The sequence below is a fragment of the Mercurialis annua genome, linkage group LG2 (assembly GCF_937616625.2).
Source record: "Mercurialis annua linkage group LG2, ddMerAnnu1.2, whole genome shotgun sequence".
Taxonomy (NCBI): domain Eukaryota; kingdom Viridiplantae; phylum Streptophyta; class Magnoliopsida; order Malpighiales; family Euphorbiaceae; genus Mercurialis; species Mercurialis annua.
This window is the reverse complement of record NC_065571.1, coordinates 49,386,047-49,413,727: the sequence shown is the minus strand read 5'-3', so window position 1 is coordinate 49,413,727 and position 27,681 is coordinate 49,386,047. Positions and strand designations below refer to the sequence as shown.

At 30.5% G+C, this 27,681-nt stretch overlaps 4 protein-coding genes across 8 annotated transcripts; 2 read left to right on the top strand and 2 right to left on the bottom strand.

Annotated features, from left to right (window-relative positions):
* Positions 1 to 368: 368 nt before the first annotated feature.
* LOC126667884 (ADP-ribosylation factor 1) lies at positions 369 to 4,248 on the bottom strand. 3 transcript variants are annotated; one of them, XM_050361005.2, is made up of 9 exons: positions 4,019 to 4,248; positions 3,896 to 3,934; positions 3,716 to 3,778; positions 3,484 to 3,502; positions 2,634 to 2,745; positions 1,666 to 1,713; positions 1,346 to 1,476; positions 608 to 658; positions 369 to 486 (listed from the first exon to the last, which is right to left on the bottom strand). In XM_050361005.2, the coding sequence occupies exons 1-8, from the start codon at positions 4,119 to 4,121 to the stop codon at positions 625 to 627; spliced, it is 549 nt and encodes a 182-aa protein (XP_050216962.1). In that variant the 5' UTR covers positions 4,122 to 4,248; the 3' UTR covers positions 369 to 486; positions 608 to 624. The 3 variants fall into 3 exon arrangements, with proteins under 3 accessions (XP_050216962.1, XP_050216961.1, XP_050216960.1); XM_050361004.2 differs by having other exon boundaries at positions 369 to 466; XM_050361003.2 differs by having other exon boundaries at positions 369 to 658; positions 4,019 to 4,247.
* Positions 4,249 to 6,182: 1,934 nt separating this feature from the next.
* LOC126666922 (protein GLUTAMINE DUMPER 5-like) lies at positions 6,183 to 6,970 on the bottom strand. Its single transcript, XM_050359838.2, has one exon. The coding sequence runs from the start codon at positions 6,880 to 6,882 to the stop codon at positions 6,322 to 6,324; it is 561 nt and encodes a 186-aa protein (XP_050215795.1). The 5' UTR covers positions 6,883 to 6,970; the 3' UTR covers positions 6,183 to 6,321.
* Positions 6,971 to 19,022: 12,052 nt separating this feature from the next.
* LOC126666636 (uncharacterized protein At1g32220, chloroplastic) lies at positions 19,023 to 22,436 on the top strand. Its single transcript, XM_050359466.1, has 10 exons — positions 19,023 to 19,232; positions 19,331 to 19,448; positions 19,540 to 19,628; positions 19,959 to 20,014; positions 20,105 to 20,160; positions 20,350 to 20,443; positions 21,056 to 21,135; positions 21,451 to 21,493; positions 21,786 to 21,877; positions 21,996 to 22,436. The coding sequence occupies exons 1-10, from the start codon at positions 19,177 to 19,179 to the stop codon at positions 22,173 to 22,175; spliced, it is 864 nt and encodes a 287-aa protein (XP_050215423.1). The 5' UTR covers positions 19,023 to 19,176; the 3' UTR covers positions 22,176 to 22,436.
* A 630-nt stretch (positions 22,437 to 23,066) lies between these two features.
* Positions 23,067 to 25,589, top strand: LOC126666676 (transcription initiation factor TFIID subunit 10). Of its 3 annotated transcripts, none has more exons than XM_050359518.2 (7): positions 23,067 to 23,355; positions 23,427 to 23,491; positions 23,691 to 23,753; positions 24,101 to 24,158; positions 24,242 to 24,292; positions 24,606 to 24,709; positions 25,183 to 25,589. In XM_050359518.2, the coding sequence occupies exons 1-6, from the start codon at positions 23,224 to 23,226 to the stop codon at positions 24,684 to 24,686; spliced, it is 450 nt and encodes a 149-aa protein (XP_050215475.1). In that variant the 5' UTR covers positions 23,067 to 23,223; the 3' UTR covers positions 24,687 to 24,709; positions 25,183 to 25,589. The 3 variants fall into 3 exon arrangements, with proteins under 3 accessions (XP_050215475.1, XP_050215474.1, XP_050215473.1); XM_050359517.2 differs by having other exon boundaries at positions 23,070 to 23,355; positions 24,606 to 24,727; XM_050359516.2 differs by lacking the exon at positions 25,183 to 25,589 and having other exon boundaries at positions 23,072 to 23,355; positions 24,606 to 24,891.
* Positions 25,590 to 27,681: the final 2,092 nt, after the last annotated feature.

Here is a 27,681-nt window from a genome sequence, read left to right as displayed (position 1 = left end):
CCATGAATACAAATCTTAGCTTTACTTCTTAAAAAAAAAACCCAACCCAAGCTCGGAAGCTCCGGCTGAAATCTACCCTAGCCTAAGGGTAGTTCCACCCTGCTCAGCAATCTTAATTAATTTCGGATAATACTCTTTAATTGTAGATCAAGTAACACCTAAATCTGTCATGATTAAATAAACATTTAAGAATCTTGATCAATTAAAAATAATACTCTCTAATAATTAACACCTAAATGTATAAAATCAACGCGTTTACACTTTACAGGACGTGATGATCCATTTAGGAGTTAATTGACCTAGCATTAGAGATTATTATCTTTAATTAAATAAAATGGGTAAGGGTGAGTTAATAGACTCCAACTCACAAATTTAGGGACCGCAGTGAACCTTTGTTCAAATAGAAAATGCAACTGCAAATTCTCCATCCAGCTTCATATATTAATATTCACATCAATTTGCATACCTAAAATAGAACTCCTTCAGCTGCTATCACAAAAAGGTTATATGGGTACAAGCAAAAAAAAGAACGACTTATGAAAACAAAGACGGGTGGTTGATGAATCAATGGCAATACCACTATAGATCACTCTTGATTTGTATATACCTGATTGACAAATTAAGTTAGCCACCTCCTGACTTGAGAGTATTGCTCAACCTGCAATTCATTATTACATTCATTAGCATTTGTTTTCGCCTACATTACCAAACACCAAGATTCTGCTCTATTATATGCTTCATAGCCATCCACCAATCATATTCATTTCCTTAAACTAAGTGATGCAGCTATAGAACTCAACCGTTACTAAATCTTCTCCAAATCCAATCGCTGGTTCTGCATCAATAGGTTGTCAACGAGAGAAATTTCTTGTTCGTTGCAAAATAAAAAGGTTTCTACTGGATTGCATTGGAATCGAGTTTTATTGTTATTCTTATATCATAGAATATCATTCATCTTTCTAATTTATGTATAACCAACCAGCTCTCTCATATTCTTCCAATGTAATGCAAATTCTGTATATCTCTGTTTTCCCACAAGTTTCACATTTAGATATAATATGAAACAAAAAGCATGTTGTCTTCTTAAGCCAAAAGTGAGATGCCTCGGAAACTTCCAAAGCATAATAGCAACATTCCGGAACAAACCACCATCTCAAGAAACAATGCAGAGCATAAAATACACTAAATCTTATAGCCAAAGTGTTAAGAAATCTGTCAACATTAAACATAAATGCCAGCGCTATTAATTATTATGATGACATGCAGGTATACCACGTTTTGAATCGATCCCAAATCAGTTGAATAAAGCCTTGATATGGAGTATATAGTAGGGAACTAAGCTTACCAGTCCAGGCCCTCAAAAAGGCCTTCACCCTTAACAGCACATGTTTTGAAGATGGACCACTGGCGACTTTTTATCTTATGCAACTCTAGGGCTTCCGTCACGGCAGCATCATCAAGTGCACCAGGAAGATCCTGCTCATGTAAGCAGAAAGTTCATGTTACAAGAACACCCTACAATCGGTGAACACTTTCTCCAGTTATACAGGGAGTTACTTAAAAAGTTTCTAGAGATAACAAAATCGTAAAGGTGATCTGCCTATTCTAAAGACTAAGGATATAACTGTAAAAAATTTCTTGGATATTTTAAAAAATAATCCTAACCTGCTTATTTGCAAAAATGAGGACAACTGCACCTTTCAGTTCTTCCTCCTGCAAAGTTAAATACATGCATCAAAATTTTGACATGCTCATTAAACTAAGAAAAGCTGATCAAGCTTCAATCAGATGTTAGCAGGCTCCATCCAGACAAATTTTGGGATATATAGCAGGAGAGAAACTCAATGGGCTATCTGTTGTTACTTTAATTAATTGTTTTTAACTTTCTATTTAAGAGCTCAGTAGTTTTGTTTCATGGAATGAAATAGCATGCAATAGAATAGATATTCCGTGAGAAATAGCTATTTTTTTTACTTTTTGAGAGTAGTAGTTATTCCATAAAATCATGGAATGGCAATTCCATGGAATTACTATTACATGAACCAAAGTGAGGAATAGCTATTCTATATGGAATAGTTATTCTATTTCGGACTTATTTCATGAACCAAACATAGCGTAATTTTTTGACAAAAAAAAAGTGTAATTTCTATAGTTCAGACAACAAAAAGATCATCACACAACTTGAGCAATAATGCTCCTAGCAGCATCCCACTTTCCTGTCACCACTCACCAAAGCTTCTGTTGCCACAAAGTGCATCAAATCACAAAACAAGTCTGACCTGAATTTGGTTTTGATGGAAAATGATACTTGTTAATTGGTTGACATTTTCAATAGAAAAAGAAAAACAATAAGAAAAAGTTCAGCAGAGCGTATCCTAAAATCAAGAGAGTCCAAGTCTTATATATCCTCATTTTACTTTTGGCTTTAGAAAGACAAAAGCTATTGGCCACTTGAAGGGGATACCTAACCCTCTAACAGTAAGTGGTTCAACTCAGCAATCCACACCACCTAAGCTTACTTACCGATTCATTAAGATCAGAGTTCATGATCAAAGATTTAATGGAGAAAAATTATGATATCATCTCATTTTTTAAACAAAATATATTATAAAATTCAGAATCCAAAAAAATACCTCCAAGATAGCATGAAATTCTTCTTTGGCTATTCCAATTCTATCAGTATCACTTGAATCAACCACATAAATTACAGCTTGAGTATTTGGAAAGTAGCATCTCCAGTATGGCCTGGCATAAACAGAGATTCACCCCAAATGACAGAAATGAGACATGGTGTTAGCATGTAACAGGATGCCAAATTTCTCCTCTTGCGAGCAATCAAAGCTGGCAAGTAGCCAAGAAATACATAAAACAGGAGTCCGGAAAAGAAACTTTGAAATTCATTAAACGCAAGCATGTAGTCTTTCTTTTTATAGATGTCTAATTAATGGCCTTTTTGCTTGTATGCAATTAATTTTGTCTAAAAAAACTAATCTCGGAAATCTGTAAGAGATGATTGTTACATCAACATTCTTCACTCTCAAAGGCCTCTATCATACAGGTGGGTCATATGATAATCAATACAAAACATTCATGTGAGTATCCACATAAAATGAACAGACAAATACAACGGCCTATACAGTCAGCAACTTAGAAATAGTCAACAGATATACTTTTGAACTCTATGAAAAAACATTACAATAAAATTGCCTTGTAAGAAGCATTACAGAACCGAAAAAGAACAAATTATATCATATCAGCACGAATAAAAGGAAACGAAGGAAAGATGACAGCAATAGCAATGAGCTTCCCAGTGACATATTAAGATGAATTCATAGAAAAATTAATCCACTGATATAAAAAAAAAATTATCCCCACCATTAAGCATTTACTATTTCATAACGTAACAATGCACATAAAAAAATCCTGGTATAAAGTTCCCTCTTCGAAACAACAAATTACAACACAAAGAAGAAAAAACTTTACCTTATGCTTGTCTGACCACCTGTTCCAAAAAAGCACATACCGAAATTAATAGCGGACCTTAAGGAAAATGAATAATGACTAAACTCATGACGAACTAAAGTGTTTAACCAGCTAAACATTTTGATAAAACAAATAAACAACATTGATAAATAAATTTCAATAAGAATCGCTATCTAATACATCGCGTGGGCTTATGTAGAAAGATGAATAAGTAGTTGATGCTGCAGCTTACCTAAATCCCAGACCTGGAACTTAATATTGTTATACTGTACAGTTTCTACATTGAATCCAATTGCTGCACCGAATTACAATTAAGCATCTAATTAGAATACGAATCAAACAAAAACATTACATTATAAATAGTAAAAAAATTGAAATAGTAATGAGGTCATAAGGCGAGCTGAAAACCTACTTGGTATGGTGGAGACTACCTCTCCCATCTGAAGCCGATCTGAATGAGCAGATATTTTACAAAATTAACAAAATAAATGTTGATAGAGAAATTAGTGAAAACATAGAGAAAATGAGAAATTACATAGAATGGTGGTTTTGCCGGCATTGTCAAGGCCAAGAACAAGGATTCGAGCTTCTCTATTACCAAACAGAGATGAGAACATTCTACTGAATAAAATTCCCATTTCCTGTCTTCTAATTTATTATTTGCGCTTCATTTCCATTGTCATGGATAATTTCACTGAACTGGTGAATTTATTTTTTCAGAAACGATAACAGCAGCAGCTTCAAAGCGTAGTAGTTTCACACTGGTTTGGATACAAGCAGTGAGCTGGATCCATACGAACATCTAGTACGTTTATGCCCAGCCCACTCAAATTATTTTTTAATAAAACTTTAATTATTTTCAATCAAAATTATTTTTTATAAATAATAAACTAATTAATATTTATTTATCTCATTACTAATTTTTTTAAATTTGTTTTAGCTTAGATTGGAGTAGGGGTGTGCATTCGGTTAAACCGAACCGAAATTTTTGGTTTTTTAAGAAACCGAACCGAACCGAAATTCTGAAAAAATTTAATTTTTCAAACCGAACCGAACCGAACCTGTCGGTTCGGTCGGTTATTTCGGTTCGGTTCGATTTTTCGGTTCGGTTTACGTGTGAAAGTGACTGAAATTTTTTTACTCTAAAAACCGAACCGACCAACCGAAAATATTCTACTTTTTCAAACCGAACCGAACCGAATTTGTCGGTTCGGTTCGGTTATTCGGTTTCGGTCGGTTTTTGCACACCCCTAGATTGGAGTACTCTAATTATACTCGGAGATAATTGTTAGTATTAAACATTTTTCAAACATGCAAAGGACGGCCAGAGAAAATTGGGGGACCGACCTCCAACCTCGTGCAACAAGAAATTGGCCACCAGGCCGAGTTTTAATTTCCATTATCAATTATTTATAATTAAAATTAAAACTTTTTTTTATAATTATGTTAATTTTATAGAATAAATTATAAAATTTAATATTTCGATCATTAAATCTCACTGCTAACAACATTTATAATTAAATCTCTAATATTGTAATTAAATAGTTAAAAATAAGTTATTAAATTGATTATAAGAATTTTATTATTATTAGTTTATATGTATCTTTCTTTATATATTCATATATGTTATAAATTGTAGATTATTTTCATGCATATGCCAATCTTTTTAACAGTATTTCTTTCTATAAGAAATAATAAATTTGTTAATTAGTATATTAGTTTTTTTGATAATGAATTAGTATATCAGTTAGATTAAATTTATTAATTATAGTATAATGTATGAATATAAGTAAAAATCAAATTTGATTTTTTTTGCTTGCTATAATTTCAAATATAATACTACTTTATTTGAAATAAATCTATATCTTATAGAATATAAAATATTATACTAGTCGAGTGATTCTATACTAATGTACTATATGATATATTTAGAGATAAAACTATATAAATCCTTAATTTTCAAATTTATAATCCTACATTAGTTTAGTACAGTTCAAAAACAATCCATAGATTAGTAAGATCTGCAAGCAAAAGGCAAATACTTGCGTCCCAAGACTGATGATTATTTATTAGATTCAGAAAAAGTCAGGTAATGAGGTGGCGACAGGTTTCAATAACGTGTCATTATTTTCTTTCATCTCATTACAAAAATTAGTAGAAACCAAACTGAAACTGTTAGTATTACACAGTCATGACTCCTAAATTTACCATATAAGCTTCATTATTCATTCTGTCAACACTCTATCATTAATGCTCTCGGCTTCGTCTCGCCGCGCAGACGACGATCTTGCTTTAACTTACACGTTGCTTTCATCATTCACCAACCAATGACAGTTCACCACGTGGACCCCTTCCATCTTTTGCATCCCAAGGAAAACAACACACATTAATTTCTTCACTTAAATTTCAGGTGCCCCCCCCTCAACCCCTCGCCGGAGGAATTTCCCGGCCACCAAAAATGAAAGAAACGGAAGCTAATCACCGTCGTACAGCATATGTTGAGTTTATTTTGTTTATTCTTTATTCTCCATTTGTTATAGGTGAAATTTAGAATGCCCAACACAAAAAAATTATTCGTTTGAGTAGACTTATTCATTTTCTTGAATGATTTCGATTTTCAAAGTGATTGATGGGCCTAATAAATTAAAGATTGTGATTCACCATAAATGCATGGAAAATTGTAATAGTAATATGGTAGCTGGAATCAAAAACTCTCTCATGCTGATCATCTCATTTAACTCAGCAAGAACATTACATTATACCGCAGAAAATAAAACTCAAACCCTCAAAAATAGAACAAAACCAAAATAAGGCCAAAACCAAAAAAAACGCAGCAGTTTAAGAGTTTTGCTCATGAACTTGTCGAGTCTCTCTGTTTGCAATTTCAGCGTCTTCTTCCACTGGTATTACAGTTGATTGATCAAGATTATTATCCAATTCTGATTCTTTCATTTTCTCTTCAATATTCTCTGTTTTCTCTTCCCCTGTTTTTTCAATCTTGAAATTTTTGTCACATGCTTTACCGGAAACTGGAGTAGCCAAGAAAGTAGGGTTATGTTCACCGGCCATTATAACCAAAATCTTCTCTTCATAAACCTTATTAACCACTGTCTTATTTGCGTCACTTTCTTTTTCATTACCATTTTCAAGATCACCGTCGCCGCCACTGCCGCCGCCTTCACGATCTTCTACCCGACCGGAGAGCCTCCAATAAGAGCAAGCTAGTATTAATAAAGCAAAAGCAATCAAGCCCAGCATGGCTGCCAGGCCTCCGAAGAGATAGGGAACAGGGGAGTGCCACGGCGAGCGTTGTTGTTGAGTGTTCATGAGTGGCGCTGGGAGTGTGGGGGTTGTTGTTGCCGGAACGGTGGCGGTGATGAGAATTCTGATGGGTCTCATTTTTGGTATTTTTTTTATGTTTTTGGAGGAGAGATTTAATAATGTTGTGAAGAGAAAAGAAGGTTTAGAGTGAAGTCTGAGAAACAGAGAGCGGCTAATGAGAGTATTTATAGGTGGAGAATTTGCTTTACTTTTAATTGCTTTCACGGATTTGCCAAGTTGTGTACTTCTGTATATTTATTTATGTTTTAAAAAAATTAAAATGTATTTATGTGTGGTGTGTATATGTAATGTATTTATGATATGGAAAATTTCATAAACTACACTTTATGGTAAATAGCTTTGCTTTAACCAATTAAAAATTATTTAAGGTATAAAAGTAATTAAATTAACAAAAATAGTATTTTATTCAATTAAAATAAAGAAATTATTTATAATATAATATCAAATAAATAGTTGTAGTTAAATTGGTGAACATAGATTTAAAGCTAAAATTATTTGAAAGTAATAACTGAGTTATTTAATTTTTATTTTATTTTAATTGAGCTTCACTAAAATAATATCGATTGAATCGATTACAAACAAACTAAAATTTTACACACCTCTAATTTACAATTTTTATTTATGATTTATTATGTGTAATAATTACTTTATGCGACCGTTGTGCCATAATATTTGTAAACAATATGTAAGAATTGCGTGAATTTTTTCAGTCTTATATAGTTATTATAAAAAATAATTATGTTTCATGAACTTTATTGGTTTATTGCATAAATTGCATGGTACAACAGTTACGTGATAATTAGTCATTACGTTAATTAAAAGAAGTATGTCAATATATATGCCATTATGTAAGGTGTTTGATTAATGTAGTCTTGATTATTGAGAAATAAATTAATGAATGAGAAAGTATAACATATAATGACAACATTCTAACCAAGTAACATGAAATTGTATGAATTTTGTTTTTATAAGACTTGAACATGCAATAGTCATTCATTGTATGTTGCTTTTAATTATGCTACTCCAAAATTGGCTTGGTGGAAAATATATTTATACTAAATCAATAGGAAGAATGTGAGCCTCAACTTATAGAATCCCACTTTATGCATTAATTTTTATTATTATTATTGTTATTTTTGGTGAATTTTATTTTATTAATTATAATAATTGTATTAAAAGTATTGAAAGTAGTTAACCGAATAAAAATAAATTTTGTAGTGTTGTGAATAAAGTATTATATGCAACAAGAAAAAGTATGATTGATATGTACATTCCAAATTTAAAATATATACATTTTATTAATTTAAAAAAGTGGTAATTTCTCAAATATATGTTTCGGCATTTTAATTACAACTTTATATTGCAAATTTTGACTTTTTTCTGACTTTTGTTATTTACGAAAAATACATTTTTTTTAATTTCACAAATACCTTTTTCGGTTTTCAATTTTGGTTTTTGGTTTTTTCGGTTCGGTCGATCGAACCGACCGAACCAACCAACAATTTTTTTATATAGTGTAAAATTAGTGTATATATAGTATTAATTTTTATTTTTTTATAGATTTTTTTATGGAATTTTTTTTATTTTTTATAGTGTAACAGTAGTGTATATATAGTGTTTTTATGGTGTTTTTTTGGTAAATATACGAGAAAAAGATGTGCCAAAATAATGTAAATACTTTATCCAAAACAGGTATTTAGAAAATAATCCCTTTAAAAAACTAAGTGTAGAAGATATATGTGAAATAAATTTAGGGACGATGACAAAAGTACCTAAAATTTTAAAAATATTTACAAAAGTACCTGTAATTTTTTTTATTTACAAAAATACGACTGATTTAAAATTAATTACAAAAGTATCAAAAAATGAAAATTAATTACAAAAGTACGATTTGTATAATGTCGGTATAATTATGGTATAATTTTGGAATATTAAAACTATAAATCAGATAATTTAAAAATAATATTTGGTTTATTATTGGTATAATTTCAGTATATTTTTGGTATATTGATTATAAATTTTTATATATATTTTCTAATTGATAACATGTATTTTTTTTTATGTGTATTTTTCACTATAGTTGGTAATGAACAAGAAAATTTGTATACTCTTGGTATACTGATGGTATAATTTTGGTATATTATTAATTTAATTTTCAGTATACGATTTGATGTAATTTTGGTAAATTTTTATTTAATATTAATAAAAATCTCAGTATGTATAATGTTGGTATAATTTTGGTACAATGTTGATATAATGTTAGTTTATTAGTATACTAACATTATACCCACAGTATACACCGTATGTTTGATATTATTTTTTATTTTTTTGTACTTTTGTAAATATTATTAATATTTTTGTAAATGAAAAAAGTCAACATATACTTTTATAATTATTTTCATTTTTTTTGATAAATGGTGTAATTTCCTCATAAATTTATAATCAAATTATGGGACTTATTAAAGTTTTACAATCAACATAATCATCATCAGACTGCTTCAAATCGAAGCCACATAGAGAAATCGAGATTAGTTGACAACTACCCTTAAGGTTAAATCGAGATTATTCCCATCCCAAACTAGATTAATATATGTTTCCATTAAAAAAATATGCGAGTTAATTGGGAATAATTTCCTCCAAGGTTATGATTGCGAAATCATATTCTTTTTTCTTTGGATACTTTATTAATTGGATGATATCTTTCTCTGTATGCTAATGCTAGCAATTGGATTTTTATCTTTTTATTGTTGGTGTTGATTTTTTTGTTATTGGCACTTGCCCACATCTGGATATGTGATGATGAGAATGGTAGAGAAAATTTGGGATAATTATATGGTACCACTTTTCTTTCAAGAAGATGTATGCTGATGTGGAATTCTTTTGTCCAATAAGAAATGGAAAAATGCCACCTAGGAGTGCCACATAGGCCTAAGCACATTCCAATTGGGGAATCACTATTTCCTATTGTGTGGAAAACAAAATAGATAAAGGACAAATTCCCACTAGGCATTTTGTGTTTGATGATGAATGATGCAATATTTCCCTGTTGAAGCAACTCACTGAATAATATTAATTAAAATAATTATAAAAAAAATAAAGGGCGAATATTTGGTTGGTTCGGTTAAAATCAAATTAACTTATTTATTATCAAAATAATCAAATTATATTAGCTCTTTAATTAAATCGACCGGATTGATCAAATTAACCGAATTACCAAAAAAAATTAAAATATAAAACAGAACCGACATATAAAAGATAATTACAAAAAATTAAAAAATGATTAATTTAATTAACCGAATTTATAAACTCTTAATTATAACCAAATTGAAAGTATTTATAAACCAAACCGACTAAATTAATTGAAATATATGGGTTAAATAGGCAAATAAGTTAGGGTTATGAGGCAATAGTTAAAACGCACTGAACGAATGAAATTTGATGATGAGATTTGTGTATAAAGGTAGAGAGCATCATGATTAGTAAAAGATAAAATGGAATAAACAGTGTGGGTAAAGTGGTAGCAAGCTATTCATATTTTTCATTTGTTTCATCATTTGTTTTGTGATTTTGATCCATATCCATTTGTCTGACTCAAAAACCACCCTCTAAGTGGTAACAACCCAAAAAAATCTCTACCATTCCCACTCAAATAACCAGTAATTAAAGTTGATCAATTATTAAATTTCATAGAGTATACAAATTGCAAAACATTAGAGAAACAATAAGCTTTTTGGATCCAATTATTTGCTTTAAAAGTTGCATACACGCCTGGATTACAATACCACTTTGGCTTTCTCACTTAAGGGTAGACAAAGACTCGTGCTCACAGCCACAGGCACCTAGTTTATAGTTGATACCCTCTTTTTAAATTTACGACATCCAATTACAACTCAAAACTGAAAAAATAAGGGGAAGCTCCAAGTAGGGATATAAATAAATCAAGTCGAACCAAATTTTAAAATATTTATATTCAGCTTGTTATATGAATGAAGTATTTAGATTTGATTCGTGTTCATAACTCGAGCTTTAAATGAAATGTTCATGTTATGTTCATATAAAATTTATATTATCCAGATTTAGCTCGTATTTGTTTGTTTAAATGCTAAACAAATCGAGCTTCTATATGAGATAGTTAATGAACTCTTAACTTAGATCATATGCGAGTTTGTTCACGAACTATTTAAATATGTTTACGTATTAATTGTCCGTGAACACAAACAAACTGAACATCAGTATGTTTAAATTTTGCTTGCTTGAATAAATAAACATAAAAATATTTTCAAATTCGGATTGTTTAAGATACGAACGAATAGAAATTGAGCTCTTATGGAGCTGAATGTTGAACCGCTCGGGAACAAGTACAGCCCTATAGCTACAAGATCCTCCCCAAAAAAAATAAAAGCCAGTGAAAAGGTCTATATGATATTTTAGTTGACTTCATAGCTGCATTAAAAGAAGTATTACATGTGTTCGTTCGGACCGTCGGTTCACTCGTGAATTTTAGTTAGCTTATCAACTACCTGATGTCCTTGGCTTTTTATCCTCATTTCCCTGTGCTGATATTTTGTTGTACCGGTGGAGAAAAAGAAAATTAATTAACATGCATTACCACAACTACATTTCTATTGATTTTATTACTCATCATTAAAATATCAAGTTGTCAACCTAGCTTGTCGTTATTCAATAGTTGTTTAGAGAAAGTTAAAGGAAAATGTTATAAGTAGAAAACAAACATATTGATCCCTGTTAATGTGTTTTTTTATTGGATATTTTTTATAGCAATATAAATATAATTTTTAAAATTTGAAATAAAAGGACTAAACCTTTTATTTTTTTATTTAATATTTTCTAGCATGAAAGTGTTTTTTTTTCACCAAGCAGTCTTATTTTTTCTTCTTCTAATGGATGAGATGGCAACAGATACTACTGATGTTGAGTTGTAAACATAAAAATATTTAAACTGGCTATAAACATGAAATGCGAGATTTTTTTAAAAAAAACTACTATATTTTTAATAAGAATAGAATTGAAAAACAAAAAGTTTTGGGAATTCATGAGAAAGAAAAGAAAAGGAAAATGGGGCAAATAATAATTTGAGGAAGAAAAGAAGATGAAATTGAGTAAAGGGGCCAGTTCAGGTGAATGATGAATGTGGAAATGGGACCATAAAATAGAGAGAAAATGGCAGGAAAATGAGGCAATTTAACACTTTAGCCTTTGTCCCCAGTTCCCACCATTGCATGCTTTTCCTTAATTGCTTCCCACTCCAAACAGGAACCCTTTTATTTGGCTTTTGGCTCTTTGCCCTTTGCCTTCTCTACTTCTACTTAAAGTTATCAAATTAAGGATTGTCTTTTAGAATAGATTCAGCTGCAAGTAAAATAAACATATACAAAAAAAACTATGGAGCATTATAATTTTTGTGGATGCCCCAATACACAATACATACAAATAGAGATGTTTAAAAATCGAATCAAACGAATAACCAAAACTAAACTTGTTCGATTAATTTTCCATAAAAAATATATTCAATTTTTATCCGATTTGAAGTTAAGTTCGGGCTGCTGGGAGGTTAAATATTTTGCATATCATTTTAACCGAGTTGAACCAAAACATCTTATCTGTAGTGGTGTGTGCAGCTCATGTGTGTTTCATAGTGCCAATTATAATATATATTGCATGGGTTCCACAATTTTCATTCTCACCCTCCACCAACTTATCTCTCGTACACTTGCAAGGACTAATGCTTCTTGCACTCTTCTTTCCATATTTATTTTTAAAAAGATCTTTCCATAATATTTAAATATATTAATCAATAGTAATAATTATGCTTCATATCTTGCCTATTAAAAAAAAGTATTAGTATTTTCTTGTTACTTGCAGTTGCAGTGTTGGAATATAAATTATTCCAAATTTTTTTCTTTTTTCATTTTAGTTTTAATATTATAATTAGTTGATAGTGTTCCACTTTCTTGTTTAGTCATTTAAATAAAACATCAGTTCTGTTTAAATCCAACTTACTCCGTATCTTCTTTTGTTAATGTCAATACATATTCTTCATCTTCCACTCCGAGTTGAATTTCATTCCATTACTTTATTCTTCAATTCTTTAAATAATTAATTCTTTTTTTAAAAATATTTAGCAGATAATAATCAGATTCCACTTTTGTACTTAATCATGTCCCTCAATCATGATCATCCTTTTATAATCATATGGATTTAAAAGGTTTGCGCGGCGACCCTCTTCTGTTTTTGCTATGAAAAGCATATATATGCTATCTAGGGTTAAAAAATTTAAGTAAATATTTATTTTTTCATATGATTTTATTTCTTCAAACGAATAAATATTATATGATTGCAAACTTGAAATAATCATATGGATTTTAATTTTTTCTCCTTTTATAATCATATGGATTTTAAACCTTTTCTTAAAAGAACTAAATATTTATTTTTTTAAGGCCAAATGGTAAAAAAATCCAAACCTTTACGACTTTTTGCAATTTTATCCAATTTTTTTAATTTTGTAATAATATTCAAATTGTATTTTTTTTGTTGCAATAATTGCCAAATTGATGGCTAAACTTGTTGTTTTCAATTAAGATATTAGGCTATTATTATTTTTTGATATATAATAATATAGTAAAAGTAAAAAAAATGGCAAAAAACTCAAAAAAATCACATAAAAGTGCAATTTGGCTATTATTGCAACAAAATAATGCAATCTGGAATATTATTGTAAAAATTAAAAGGTTTGGATAAAATTGCAACAAGTCGTAAAGTTTGAGTCTTTTTTGCCATTAAGCCTTTTTTTAATGGTGGAGGTGAGTTAGTAATTTTTGATAATATAACTAAAAACGAGTGTTACTATTTTTATTTTTATCACGTCATTTACCCATCTTAAAATTAAATATATATATAGATAATTTAAAATTTATAGTCTGGTGAATGTTTTAATTTTATTGTCCATATAATCAGAATTATACGGTAAATTATTTAGTTAGAATGTTATTTAGTATAACCCATGTTATATCTATGCATGGAAGGTTAATTAATTAGATAAATAAAGAGGAGAGAATAATATGATTTCCCATAATGATAGTCTCATAGACATGGAGAATTGTTGGTAATGATATAAAATTAGACATAGTGAACACACAAACACTAATAGTGGATGAGGCACTTGAATTATTATGGGGCCAAATTCACTTCCACTTATGCTTAATTAATCTAATTACTAAATCTTTTTAAATTCTCAAAGATTTGGCTGGAATCTTGTGTCACAACACAAATTATGATAGGAAGAAGGAGAGAGAGAGAGAGCACTTGTTCTTGAATTTGAGTGGATCAATGACGTAAATAGATTCTGAGTAGATAGGGCTGCCGGAATAGATATGTCTCTTCATTACATTCTTTGATGTTTTCAATTACCCATTTAATTATCTTTAATTACTTGTATTATCATCATCTCCTTGCTAGTGTGATGAAGAAATGGCGAGTGTTTATCTCATGCAGCTATTGCGCTACGTCATTTTTACAGCAAATCAATGAGAATTTGCGATAGGAAATTTTTTAATTATCACTTATTTTTTTATCATTAATTTTTTCACATGACTAGCGCATGATTGGTTTGTTGCACGAATGACATGGCGCAACGGTTGTATCCAATAATTATTCAGAAATGGCAGATGAAGTAGTAGATTTAAAGAATGTACAACATGCATTGCTCTGAATATGGAGTCAAATACTATGGGTGTTGCATTAATGGTCGACGGTTTAATGATATAAAAGGAAATTTACGTAGAAGCAATTGCTTAGATACCGATGAGATATTACGTGCCCTAACTCTTTTGAGAAAAAGAAAATATAAATTGACCTAACTCCAATTTGAGATATAAATATTTTTAAGGGAGAACGGTTTTTGTATATGATGCATGAAAGCTACATTTGTAATGAGTTTTGATACTTATAAATTAGACGAAATCAATTCAAAAAATTTAAGCGAACCTCAAATATATAGGATGTTGTTGGAGCTTACAAATTTAAGCTCATTTAAATTCGAATTAAAATTTGAATTTGTATAGCACATCTATATTGGATTTTGAGTTTAACGTATTTTTAATTTCAGTTCGGCTTATTTATATCCTTAATAAAATCTGACTCATAATATCTCTTGATATTTAGACCAACAAGCAAATGATTGCTACTGAATTTACCAGTTTAATCATATTTTTTGGTTAAGTAACTTTAGTTATTTTTTTATTAATTCAAATTTAATTTGGTAATTTAGTTTGATCGATAAAATATTTTGATTCGGCTGTAGTTATTGTAAAAAAATTGATCACTTGAATTAGCTGAATATTTCATATTTATTTTTAAATATGGCTCCTTATATTTTCAATAATTGAACCGAATTAACCGATTCATTATGTCGGTTTAATTTTTATTTTTAAGATTTTTGTTATGCTAGATCAATTTTTGTTAAAATGTATAATTTGATAAATTCGGTTAATTAAATTTTAATTAAATATGTCGATTCCGTTTGCCCCACAACTTGACATATTCAATTCAACTTGCAACGATTTCAAGCTAGAATCATATAATAAAAAAGGTAGTATATAATATGAGAATTTGAAGCATGTTGTTGATGAAAATCTATCCATTTAAAGTGAGATCATAATCCAGAAGTGATAGAATCTTGTAAAATATGATGCAGAGCTGCAAATTTCTGAACACACCGAGTTGGCACAGACTCTAAAGGCATGTGAGTTTTGTTCTAATATGCGTATCTAAATTGACCCTTCGAACAGCATCCCAAGATATTTAGACTGTTCCTCTGCCATATTTCATATTTGCACCCTGCTGATCTATTGCTGTCAAGAACAAAGCTTTCGTCCACTTTTTTGCTCTTATGGTGGATCTTATACTATACTCATATCTAGAATTTAAACTATATTTTAGCCTATATCACCTTTGAGTCTCTTAAGGGGCACCAAAAAGGAATATTCACCAATAGATATAGATATCATATTCCATAAGCATTACGGTTGATATCTTTGCCCACATGAGGATATTAAACTCCCTGAGTCACTAGAGTTATCTCGAATTACATAATGATTATTAAACTTGATTTTGTTATAAAATGGTCACTGAACTATACCTTTTGTTACAAAGGGGTGTCACTCATATAAAACGCAACGTTTTTTCTTACCTGGCAAGCTTTAATTACAAAAAGGAGTGACCTTTTTGCAGTAAAAAGTGTAACTCAATGACTTTTTTGTAATTCATGAAAAGTTTAGTATTCTTTTTGTAACAACTTAAGCATGAAAACGATGCGTTTAATATGGGTGACACCCCTTTGTAATAAAAAGTATAATTCAGTGACCATTTTGTAACAAAATGAAGTTTAGTGATCATTATGTAATTCGAGGTAACCCTAATGACCCAAGGAGTTTAATATCCGCCCACATGATGAAACAAAAGCTATTCTTGAGCTATAATTCTGCTAATTTATTCTTTTTTTTTTGAATTAAAAAAAAGAATAAATTAGCAGAATTTCAGCTCTCTTATATAAAAATCAAATGATATTATAGTTTAAGTTTATTTTTGTCATCAATTTAGTTTTTCTGTTCATTTTTCGTGTTAGTCAATTGAGTAAAACATTTAAAAGAATTAAAAGTTCAGTTTAGTTTTTAAATTTATTTTTGACAAAAATATAATAAAAAATATACATTTGTGAAATTTAATAGTTTAATAAATTTTATTTATTCAATTTTTACTTTTTTTACTTTTAATTTTTTTACCTCATTTAGTACTAATAAATAATGAAAAAGTATATTAAAGCCGTTAACTCACTACATTTCATAATAATATAATTTTTATTTAAACATTTTAAAAAAGGAAGATTACAAAACTAGACAAAAAGTGGAAGAAAATAACAAAAATGCTAAATTTGCTGAAATATTACATGAACACCTCAAAAAATTGAACTTTTACGTTTAATATCTTTCTAATGAGAATGCAACACACGACACACATAAAATAAATAAAAAAAAGTCAACAACGTGTCAGAAACGCGTCAGACACGCGCGTCTGAATTGTGTGTCAGTCACGCATCAGGTTTTCAAAACTATTCAAACATGTATCATTTATGTATCTGTTATGTATCGGATATACGTCTAAACTATTTCTGATATGTACAAAAGATGTATCGAATATTTATAGTATTTGTACTTGAGTTATATATTTAACGCATTGAATATATAACTTACGGGTAGTTGAAATATATTTATAACATATATTAAAATAAAAAATATGTCACATGCTCCATTAAGATATCACCATTGACGAGAAGACGCATATCAAGAATATATTTATCATGTATAAATTATATATTAAAAATTTATCTATAAATACATCTAAAAACCATGTCAAACACATTTAATGAATTACTATATATTTAAAAATAAATGTATTTGAGCTGTTTTTGACATGTATCTGACATGTATTGCATATGTATCTCATATATTTTAAAAATATATCTCGAAGACAGTCACATTATTAATGAAACTTATTGAAAAAAATATCTCAGATACATCTATACAACATACTTGATACATAATCTTATATTTATTTAACGTAACAATATAAAAAACGATTTATTGACTTCCAGCAGATGGATTGAATGGCGAGGTTGATTAGGTTTGGTTGCAACAAACTTTCACAGTTTTTCTGGCTGTCAATACCTGATTACTAGCCCTCTTGAGAGTTCTAATCTCTTCCTCTACATCTTTATCTCACGATGTATTAGAGATGCATAATAATGTATCAGAGACAACTCAGATATATTTTCTATACATCTCAGAGACAACTTAAATACATTTTCTAAAAAAAACTATATATTAAACTTCTCATTAAAGACATTGTTGAAACCATAAACTACAAATATATTGATGGTATGTCTATGACGTAACTAAGAGACAATGACATAATTGAATTAAATATTAGTCAATCATTAGAATTATTTGGTTTCATAGCAAAATAGAAGTCTTAGTTAACCCATCCTCAAAGCTCAAACCTAACTGATGCACATAATAAGGATTTTCTCCCACAGCAATGTTCAAATATGCACCTTAATCGAAAAGCTTTCAAAAACCATAAAAATTGAATCTTGAAGAGATTCAGTAGCACAAGGCACTAACAGATCAGTTAATCTGAAACAAGTTAACGACCAATTAATTAGCGACGGGTATATGTTCCCTCGGTAATCCTTCGATAGCTTTGATTAGGGACAGATAAATCCGGCTATACTTTCTAGTAGTGGAGGATGGTGGTATTTCATGCGGATAAATAAGACAAAACAAATAATTTTAAAAGCAAACAAAATTAATAAAAATTTAATAATAATTATTACATATAAAATAATTCATTCGATAGATAAATTATTTATTTTTTGTTTGTTGCATAATATTAATTTATTGATAATTATAATGAAAAATCTAATTATTCCAATTTTTTATTTTTATTTTTATCCTATTTTTAATTATTTGTTAAAATATTTAAAGAAATATGAGATTTAATTTATAATGTAAAAATCGTGAGCAATCGAGAAAAACATACATATTGTTATGAAAGAAATAAAATGATAAAAGAACATGAGAGCAATACATATTTATGAGAAGAAAAATATAGCTCAGCTATAGACATAGTGGAGTGCATATATTAATATTGGAGTGTGTAAATCCTTGTCCATGTGTTTTTTTTATCAATTCCACTTCCACGTGGTGGCTTAGGAAGAAAGCGTATGATATGTAATAAATAAATCACTTAGCTGTTAATTGTAATTGTAAAATTGACATTAGTGTAAAGATTAGGCAAGGTTAGCATTATTGAAAAGATCACCAGTGTTTAGGATTTTTTTGTAATTTTCTCTTTTAAAAATATAAATTTAAGAATGAAATAAAAATTCATTTTTTTTTATTTAGTTGCTCATTATGAGAATGCTGGGTTTCTTTCTGAAGAAACGAGGCCTTAACTAAACCCAATGTAAAGAACGCGGCCCAGTATATCGACAATGCTACTACACATCCACACAAGCCCAGATCTTTCAACCATTTTATGGGCCTTAAAAGCTCAACAAGCAGGTGTCAATCTCTAGGTTGACATCGAGCCACATATGCCCGCAACCTGTCACCTCCATAACGCGCCATGTGTTCTCTTCTCTCTTCGCGTATGTCCCAGCGACGGACTTTTCTCACTTTCTAGCAGGAACAGTGGCGCTGCACACAGAACTGCAGTTTTCAAATCGTTAAATCTTGATCGCCGGAAATTTTCCTCCGTATCAAAATTCATCAAATGAGGACGCTAGCGTCGCGGTTGATTAATTCTCAACCGTCCCTCTCCCGATTACAGTAACCACTCGTCTTCTTCTTTTTTTGTCATTAAATTTCTTAATCTCATTTTTTGTCATTAAATTTCTTAGTTTCATTTTTAATTGGATGAAAAATAGTGCAATGGCTGCATCGAGGAACACGCGATATTTAACAACGGATTCTAATAAGGTAGACGAACCGTTTAAAGTAGAGGAAGCGGAGACGGTTGATGTACCTCCACCGCCGACGGAGAAGGTTAGCCATTATTTGTATTCCTGAGGATCGCATTGCAGATTATGTAATTTTTTACTCATTTTTTAGTGATACACTTGTCTGCTATTTTTAGGTTCTTGTATTAGGTGGAAATGGATTTGTTGGCTCCAATGTATGCAAAATAGCTTTAGATCGTGGGGTGAGAGTCCAAAGCCTTAGCAGGTATTATTAATACTCTCTACTACTCTTAGAATTTTGTTTGCCTGTTTGATCATAACCTGTCAATTACTGAATTATATATTGGATGTTGTACTTAGCTGTATCTTCAGTCATGTAGATAAGGCATCAGATATAAATCGATTTCTTCGCACTTTGTTTAAGATGTGTAAAATTTTATTCCTCCAACTTTGGAGTTATGGTTCGTGATTGGCTGTGTAGATTTTTGTTGTGCACGAACAGTCTTAACCTTCTCACTAGATACAAGAAATTTCTTGTGGTGTATGCTATGTGTTCTTTGTTCGTGTACCTGGCCTCATTGTTTTTTCCTTTCAGATCTGGTAGGCCGTCTGTGCAGGATTCTTGGGCTAATGCTGTGACCTGGCATCAAGGTTTATTTTCTTCCATGTGTCTATTTTTATTATCGCATTTTCGTATTTATGATGCCCCTAAATTCCTGGAGCGTGATCATTTTTCTTCAGGAGATCTTCTTTCACCTGATTCATGGAAGGAAGCCTTGGACGGGGTTTCTGCCGTTGTATGTAGTCCTTACTGAGTTACAATTCACTGAAGTATCTTATGCACCAGAAAAATTTAATAGAAAAACTTTTTCTTGCATCTAAATATGCAAGTTATTTTTTGGCAAAGTATTGAATATGATGCATTCTTTATTTCTTGTTTATGATTAGTTGCTGGTCTGTTGGCTTATTTAAATTGATCTTTCTAGATTTCCTGCGTTGGTGGTTTTGGATCACACTCTCGCATGTATAAGATCAATGGAACTGCAAACATCAATGCAATAAGGGCTGCTTCAGAAAAAGGTACTTGTAGAATTTCCATTGCCAATGGACTATTTCTGTAGAAGTAGCTGGAAGCAGTTACAAAAAATGCTCCAATAAGACTTATGCCAGCTATAAGCTAAACCAGTAATGCTCTTAAGATAAATCCTGGCGATGGATGTATTGGGCAATGAAAATATTTTAGGCTCCTGGCTATGGGTCTATTATTAGGTATCTGAATGATTTTAGGCATATGTAGTGCTACTGATGTATCTAAAGTTTCATATGACTAAATGATAGAATTTTGAGTTTAAATTTTTTTACTTTCTTCACTCTATTAATGCAAACTATGAAGATAATCTTGTTACATTTTCTTAAAATGAATTTACCTACTTTCTCCCATGTCCAAACTTCCATGCCTATACTTTTGCAGTAATAGCGTAAGCCAACTTTTGAATCGTTTTGATAATGCTTATCCTTCTTGCAAATAGTTTTGGGTTCTTTAATCTAAACAGCTGGCTGTTAGTGAGATATGGCCACTTTATTTCTGTCCTAGTACTGATGGATTCTAGCTCATGAGCAACTCCTTGTCTCTTTTTACATTTGTGACTTATTTTACTGGCCTGGATAATGGTCCTTCATTTTAATCTACAGGTGTAAAAAGATTTGTTTATATATCTGCTGCTGACTTTGGCGTGGCTAATTACCTACTGCAAGGATATTATGAGGGAAAGGTACTGTTATTCTGTTCTATTAGCTACTAATTTTACATGGAATTTATTTTTAATAGTTGATTCTTAGAACAGAAACTGTGGTGTTGTTCTGCCACTGCCTGTAACGTAATTTTACTCTCTTCAGAAGTTTTACGCCAACTCCTTTGTTCATTTATGATGAATTTGTTGCCCAAGTAACTCTGTTGGGGTTACCATGTTTGATATGGTAGATTGACTACGGCTTTATGTGTGCACTTGTTATCTCACAAGAATTCCTTTTGTTCTAAAATTCATATCTGATTGATCAATTGTTTACATGCCTTCTCATTGAAGTAGAGAGCTGCTGAAACAGAGTTGCTGACCAAGTTTCCTTATGGAGGTAAACCATTTACACTCTTTGTATTTTGTGTACCGTTTCATTCCTAAAATCTTTATCTATGATTCTGAAGAAACACAGAATTTTGTCTTCTCAAATGCAGTATTGTTTTTGGAATTTCACTTACGGCCTGTCTTTATTTACTTAATTCAGGACTGTATGAAAATTTTATATGCTAGAAGCCTAGAAATGTATATTTGTAGTCCTCCATGTAGCTGAATTTCATAGTTTAGCTATACCATTCTTGTTATGACGGCTGTCTACCAGAGAACTAATTTTTATTTTGCGTCGTTAGGAATAATTCTCAGGCCTGGATTTATTTATGGGACGCGCAATGTCGGGAGCATGAAGTTACCGCTTGGTGTGATTGGTTCTCCTTTGGAGATGGTAACTATCCCTTCTTCCACTGACAGTTTTCTTTTTAGCAAGACGTCGGGATCATCTAGGTGAATGATTACATTTTGTTCTTATTATTTTTCGGCGGACTTATCTTGTACAACTGCAGGTTCTTCAACATGCAAAGCCACTAAACCAGCTTCCACTTATTGGACCTCTGTTCACCCCCCCTGTCAATGTTACTGCAGTGGCAAAGGTTGCAGTAAGAGCAGCAACTGACCCTGTGTTTCCTCCTGGAATCATCGATGTACATGGAATACTACGATATACCCAGCAAAGATCAAAGTAGATTTATCGAGTTACAATCATTTTCTCCGCCATTAAAGATATAGAGCGAAGCTGCAGATTTTTTTTGTTCAACAAGTTGAATCAAGTATTCAAAGTCTGTAGCTTTAAGATTCAATTAGGTTTAAAGATTTTTTGTGTTTTATTGCATCTCTGATGCAACAATAATTTAAATTGCCAGAATAAGTTGTTAAACGTTTTGGGACATTGTCAATGTTTTGATGTGCAACAAAGTGCATTTGTTATGGTATTTGCTTTTTATTCATTAGTTTGAATAAATGAATCAATGATTACTTGCAAAATTGTCCGAGGCACTATTATAAAAAATGTGGAGAAAATAAAAATATAATTGCTGTTATTAGATTAATCAAATAATTAAATTTTTCAAAAAAATATCACAAGAATGCATAATAAAAGATTTTTTTTTTGTGCAAAACAAATATAGTTCATCAATAGAATTTTATGATAGAAATAGAAATATCATTAAATAGTGGGAATTGCGGGGTGTAAACGAGCTCGAGTTCAAAAGATATTGGAACATTTAACGAGCTCGAGGTCAAAGAACGGCAATTGAGTTACTCGAGTTCAAGGTCAATACGAGTTTAATAAAAAATAAAAATGATATTTAAAAAATTTATCATATTCAATAATTTTTTAGAATTTTTATATATAAATCAACCAATTAAAATGATAAAAAAATGTTATAAGGAAATAAATTATTATTTTATATTTATAGAAGGCTCATTTAGATTTTAGATTCACGAACTTTAATAAATTATTTAATTAATATTCAAGTTTGACATGGAATTAAAGTTGAGTAGTTCGAGCTCCACCCTATCAAATGTTTTAAAATAATTTTAATTGTTTTAATTTAAATCGATTTTAAATAACCATGAATCCGACTCAGAAATCAGTTTCCAAGAATCGGTCAGGTCTTGTTTTTTCTTTTTAACCAAATCGTCTCTTCTTATTCAAGTTCTAAATTCCAGCACTGTTCGGAAATACTGAGTGAGCTGCAAGTACCAAATTAAAGGAACAAACAGCTAAACAAGATGAACCAAAACAACAGCAATAATATCCAGCACCAGCACCAGCACCAGCACCAGCAATCAACCGATGGAAGACACGACGATGACGCAGCTCTCACTGAATTCCTATCTTCCTTGATGGATTACACTCCCACAGTAATTATTTTAAAACATGGCTTTCCATTTTATTGAGTTCTCAATCGTCTCAATTGATTGATTTTTTGCAGATACCGGACGAATTAGTGGAGCATTACTTAGCCAAAAGTGGGTTTCAATGTCCCGATGTTCGATTGTAGGTACTCCTATTTTTGTTTATTTTAACTCTACTCTTTTCACTAATTTCCACAACCTAGGGTTTCGTTAATTATTTCATCTCTGTCTGTTATTATGTCTTTAATTTGATGCTAAAGTACTTATTAATTGGGAAAATTAGGGTTTTGAGTTTTGTCTTACAAATTCGCAATTTTTATGTTATGGTTCTTGTTCTGCAGAATTAGATTGGTGGCTGTTGCTACTCAGAAGTTTGTTTCAGAGGTTGCTAGTGATGCACTTCAGTATGTATTTCCTCTCTCTTTTACGCTCTTTAGTAATCTATATTATCCAATTGCTACATGATAAGAATTAAAATTGAAAGCTTTTTCTCATTATATTGGATTATATGCATAATTGTCGATAAGCATTGTTTGAATGTTTTGAAGAGCAGTAGGAGTAGGATCAGCTTAAGATGACTTTGCTTAAATTTTAAATGAGGCTATTATGTCGGTGGATAACACAGTTTCTTGGAATTTATTTCCTAGGGTTTACTGAATTTTAGCCAGCTTATCTAGGGGTGGTACATTAGTTTTTATTGCTCGGGTTATTTTGATGAAAAACGTCTAACTCTATGCGCGCCTTAATGCAGGCAATGCAAAGCTCGCCAATCAGCAGTTGTCAAAGATAAGAGGGACAAACAGCAAAAGGTGCTCAATTGTCATATTGTGTTCTTATGTATTTTGTCTCGAGATTGTTCTTAAAAGCTGTCTTAACATTTTCTGTCAAACAGGATAAGCGACTAATCTTGACAATGGAAGACCTTTCCAAGGCGCTGAATGAGGTAAGCACTAGGATATTGTAAATTCTTTTCTGTTTGGAGAGATCCAATGTTATTCTGGTCCTAAGACTCCCGACTTTAATCATGCATTAAAGGATTGACTTTTCAAGTTGATTCTCATTTTAATATTGGATTAGTCTAGAATAAAGAGTCTGCTTAATCATACAAAAGTTCTGCTGTGCACATTTGGTTAACTGTGTTTGGTTGCTGGTGTCAAATTGAGAAAGTACTTTTAAGTTTTTGTATTGATGTGTGATTTCTCTCTATGCTATATTCAGTTTGCTAACATGTACTTGATTTGCTTTTAATTCGGCAGTATGGCGTGAATGTGAAGCACCAAGAGTATTTTGCAGATAGTCCATCAACCGGAATGGATCCTGCCTCTAGAGATGATTAATCTAATCTCCGGTTCACGAGAAGGTTTTCAACATTCGTTTTGTACGTTTATTAAGCTCCAACATATTATTGTATGATGATTTATTGCTGTTTCTGCGTCCTGCTTGTTAAACAGAGGGGTAATTAGCTTAGAGAAAGAAGTTCATGCGTCCGCATGTTGTTATAAAAATAAGATTTCTAGCCATTCAATGTTCATGTTCGTGTAACCTCATCATAGAAGACATGCTAAATATATGCGAAAGTGAAACTTTTTTTTAAAAAGGGAGGAATTTTTGAAATTTGCCGGTACCATTTTGATGTGTTTTGGTTCTTCCAAACAAGAGAAGTTTGATGTTTTTAATTCATTGTCTTAATTCTATTTTTCTACTCTCAGTATGTTTTTTATAATCTTTGCTCATGATTCAATTTTCATGTATTTGATTTTGGTAGTTGCTGCTGTTAGAGCAGTTCTTCAAAAAAGATATTTTAAATTATTTTATTTTGATTATCTTTTGCAGTGTCTTAATAAACAATTAGACATCAAGGCTTTAAAGGTGAGCAGGAGAACCCACAGCATTATGAAACCATATTCCTTACATGTGTGACTTGAAAATTTGTGGAGGATTAATTTTCTGGAAATTTACTCTATCAGACTGTTTCAACTTTCAATTGGATTACTAGGATTCTGATGACTATGACCATTTATTGGAATTGACTATGACCATTTATTGGAATTGTTTTTCTTAATTTCTATTTTGTGAACAGTTGAATTCAAGCTAAGTAAATGAATTCCAAGTCATTTGTTCAGTGAGTCATTTGAATTCCAAGTTAATATTTTCATAAGGCCTAGAGGTTGTTTGCTAGTTGTTTAAGGACTCGAATAAAAATCATAAATGTAAATTTGTTATGTTGTATGCTCGCGAAATTATATTCTCATGATATTTTTCATTCCATATCTATATTATATATAAAAGCACAGGGGGATAGGTAAATTTACGGTAATGTCCTTAATAATTAATATGTAAAATTTATTATTAAAATAACAAGGGAAAAGGGTCATTTATGCCCCATAAGGTTTGTCTATAGGATCAAGTAAGCCTCTAATGTCGGGAAAGGTTCAAATATGCCCCTAACATTTTAAAAAGTGAATAAACATGCCCTTTTTTTTGACTCATAAATGAGACATTGGGGGCCTAGTTGTCAAACTCGGAAGGCCCAATTATTCACTTTTTAAGACGTTAGGCGCATATTTGAACCTTTTCAGACGTTGAGGGCTTACTTGATGATCGAGTCAAACCGTAGGGGCATAAATGACCTAGTTCCCAATTAACAATTCTAGTTCAATTCATAATATATTTTCTAACTCAATTAAAACTCTTAACTTTTTTTCTAATTCATTAAAAACTTTACTGAAAATATACTCTTTCTATTTTTTTTAATTGTCTATTTTTAATAAAACACTCATATCTTAAAAATCATTAAGTATTCATCTAATGACAAAATAACCATACATATTACAAATAAGATAAATTAACCAACATCTTAATTAATATTTGATATTTAAATATAATTTATAATTATTAATTAAATATAAATATAATTATCCTAATCCATTAGAAAATATAATTATCATTATTTGACGAGTCACACTACAAGACACGTGTGAAATACGTAAAACGACACTAGTTTAATAAACATTACACAAGCATGTCCCCACATGCAGGGACGGACCTAGGAAGAGCTTATGGTGGGCAGTTGACCACCTTATTATTTTGAATCTTTGAAAAATATAAATATACACGTTAGTAGTATAGTTTTCCGGTCTTAAAATTTATTGCACTGATCACCTTAAATTTTCAAATTTTTTCTTCTTATAAATATTTAGTATAATCTTGCCCACCTTATAATAAATTTCTGGATCCGCCACTGCCTACATGTATAGCCTAGCAGTAAGAACATCCTAATTTGATCTAAGAGTACTAGACTCGATTCTTCCCTCCCTTTATTGTAATAAAAATATTAAACAAGCATGAGTTAGGGGTAAAAAAATTATCGATGATTTTTGTTACTTAATCTATATGTATTTACTTTTAACTTAAATCCTAAGACAATTTACTATAAGAAGTTATAGATTTTAAAAAACTAATATTAGAATTATATATGTATAATGGCAAACCAATATCTTCGGCTTCAATGTATTTTATATATAGCTTCTCAATATATGTAAGGATGTTCCAAGAAAAAAAGATTTGCCGATAGTTTGGGAGAGTCAACTTTTATGACATATTTTCTCATTCGAGATGAAATTTACCGTAAACATACGAATAATAGTGATAAGTATAACTGTAAAATAAATCATGAAAATTGGCGTGTTTTATAATTTAAACATATCAAAGAAAATTCCGAAATAATGATACAATGCTATATTCTAATATCAATGTAAGAGTTACTTGCATAGTAAGTCTCACGTTTCACGTTTGTAGCAATTTAATCTCATTTTTCAAAAAAATTTATAGCACATCGTAGTTTTATGTGTTTCTGCATTATATAACATGCTATCATTTTTCATCAAAAATATAAGCTAAAAAATATGTATAAAAAAAAAAACGGTCGCATTTTGTATAAAACAATGTTACAAAACTGAAAAATGTCAGTAAAATTTAAAAAATTGAGTGCGTGATATGATGATTTAAAAAGTAAAATTAAATCACTAAAAACGCTGAAATCTAATATATAAATAACCCTTAATATAATCATATTTTACTAAAAAATAGACGGTGGTCCAAATTACAAAAATATAGCTACGCATCGCTGTTCGTTGCTTAAAGCCTCTTCTAGAGTACGTAATAATCAGGCAAGTCAACAATGCAGGGTTTAGGTGACAACTGAATTGCCAAGAAGGTTTGCATAATATCTTTACCGACAATGCTTTGATTTTTTTTTTTTGGAACTTTTAATCTGTCTAAAAATCAACCTACGTATGTCGCCGAAATTCACATTTACTTGCATTTTTAAAA

Coding starts and splice junctions, on each gene's coding strand:
- LOC126667884 (XM_050361005.2), bottom strand. CDS start 4,121: ATGGGAATTTTATTCAGTAGAATGTTCTCATCTCTGTTTGGTAATAGA. Junction 1,714..2,633: donor AATTTCATGCTATCTTGGAG/GTATTTTTTTGG, acceptor TTAACTTTGCAG/GAGGAAGAACTGAAAGGTGC. Junction 659..1,345: donor CTTTTTGAGGGCCTGGACTG/GTAAGCTTAGTT, acceptor AATGAATTGCAG/GTTGAGCAATACTCTCAAGT.
- LOC126666922 (XM_050359838.2), bottom strand. CDS start 6,882: ATGAGACCCATCAGAATTCTCATCACCGCCACCGTTCCGGCAACAACA.
- LOC126666636 (XM_050359466.1), top strand. CDS start 19,177: ATGAGGACGCTAGCGTCGCGGTTGATTAATTCTCAACCGTCCCTCTCC. Junction 19,233..19,330: donor CCGTCCCTCTCCCGATTACA/GTAACCACTCGT, acceptor GATGAAAAATAG/TGCAATGGCTGCATCGAGGA. Junction 21,136..21,450: donor AAGGATATTATGAGGGAAAG/GTACTGTTATTC, acceptor TCATTGAAGTAG/AGAGCTGCTGAAACAGAGTT.
- LOC126666676 (XM_050359518.2), top strand. CDS start 23,224: ATGAACCAAAACAACAGCAATAATATCCAGCACCAGCACCAGCACCAG. Junction 23,356..23,426: donor TGATGGATTACACTCCCACA/GTAATTATTTTA, acceptor GATTTTTTGCAG/ATACCGGACGAATTAGTGGA. Junction 23,492..23,690: donor CAATGTCCCGATGTTCGATT/GTAGGTACTCCT, acceptor CTTGTTCTGCAG/AATTAGATTGGTGGCTGTTG.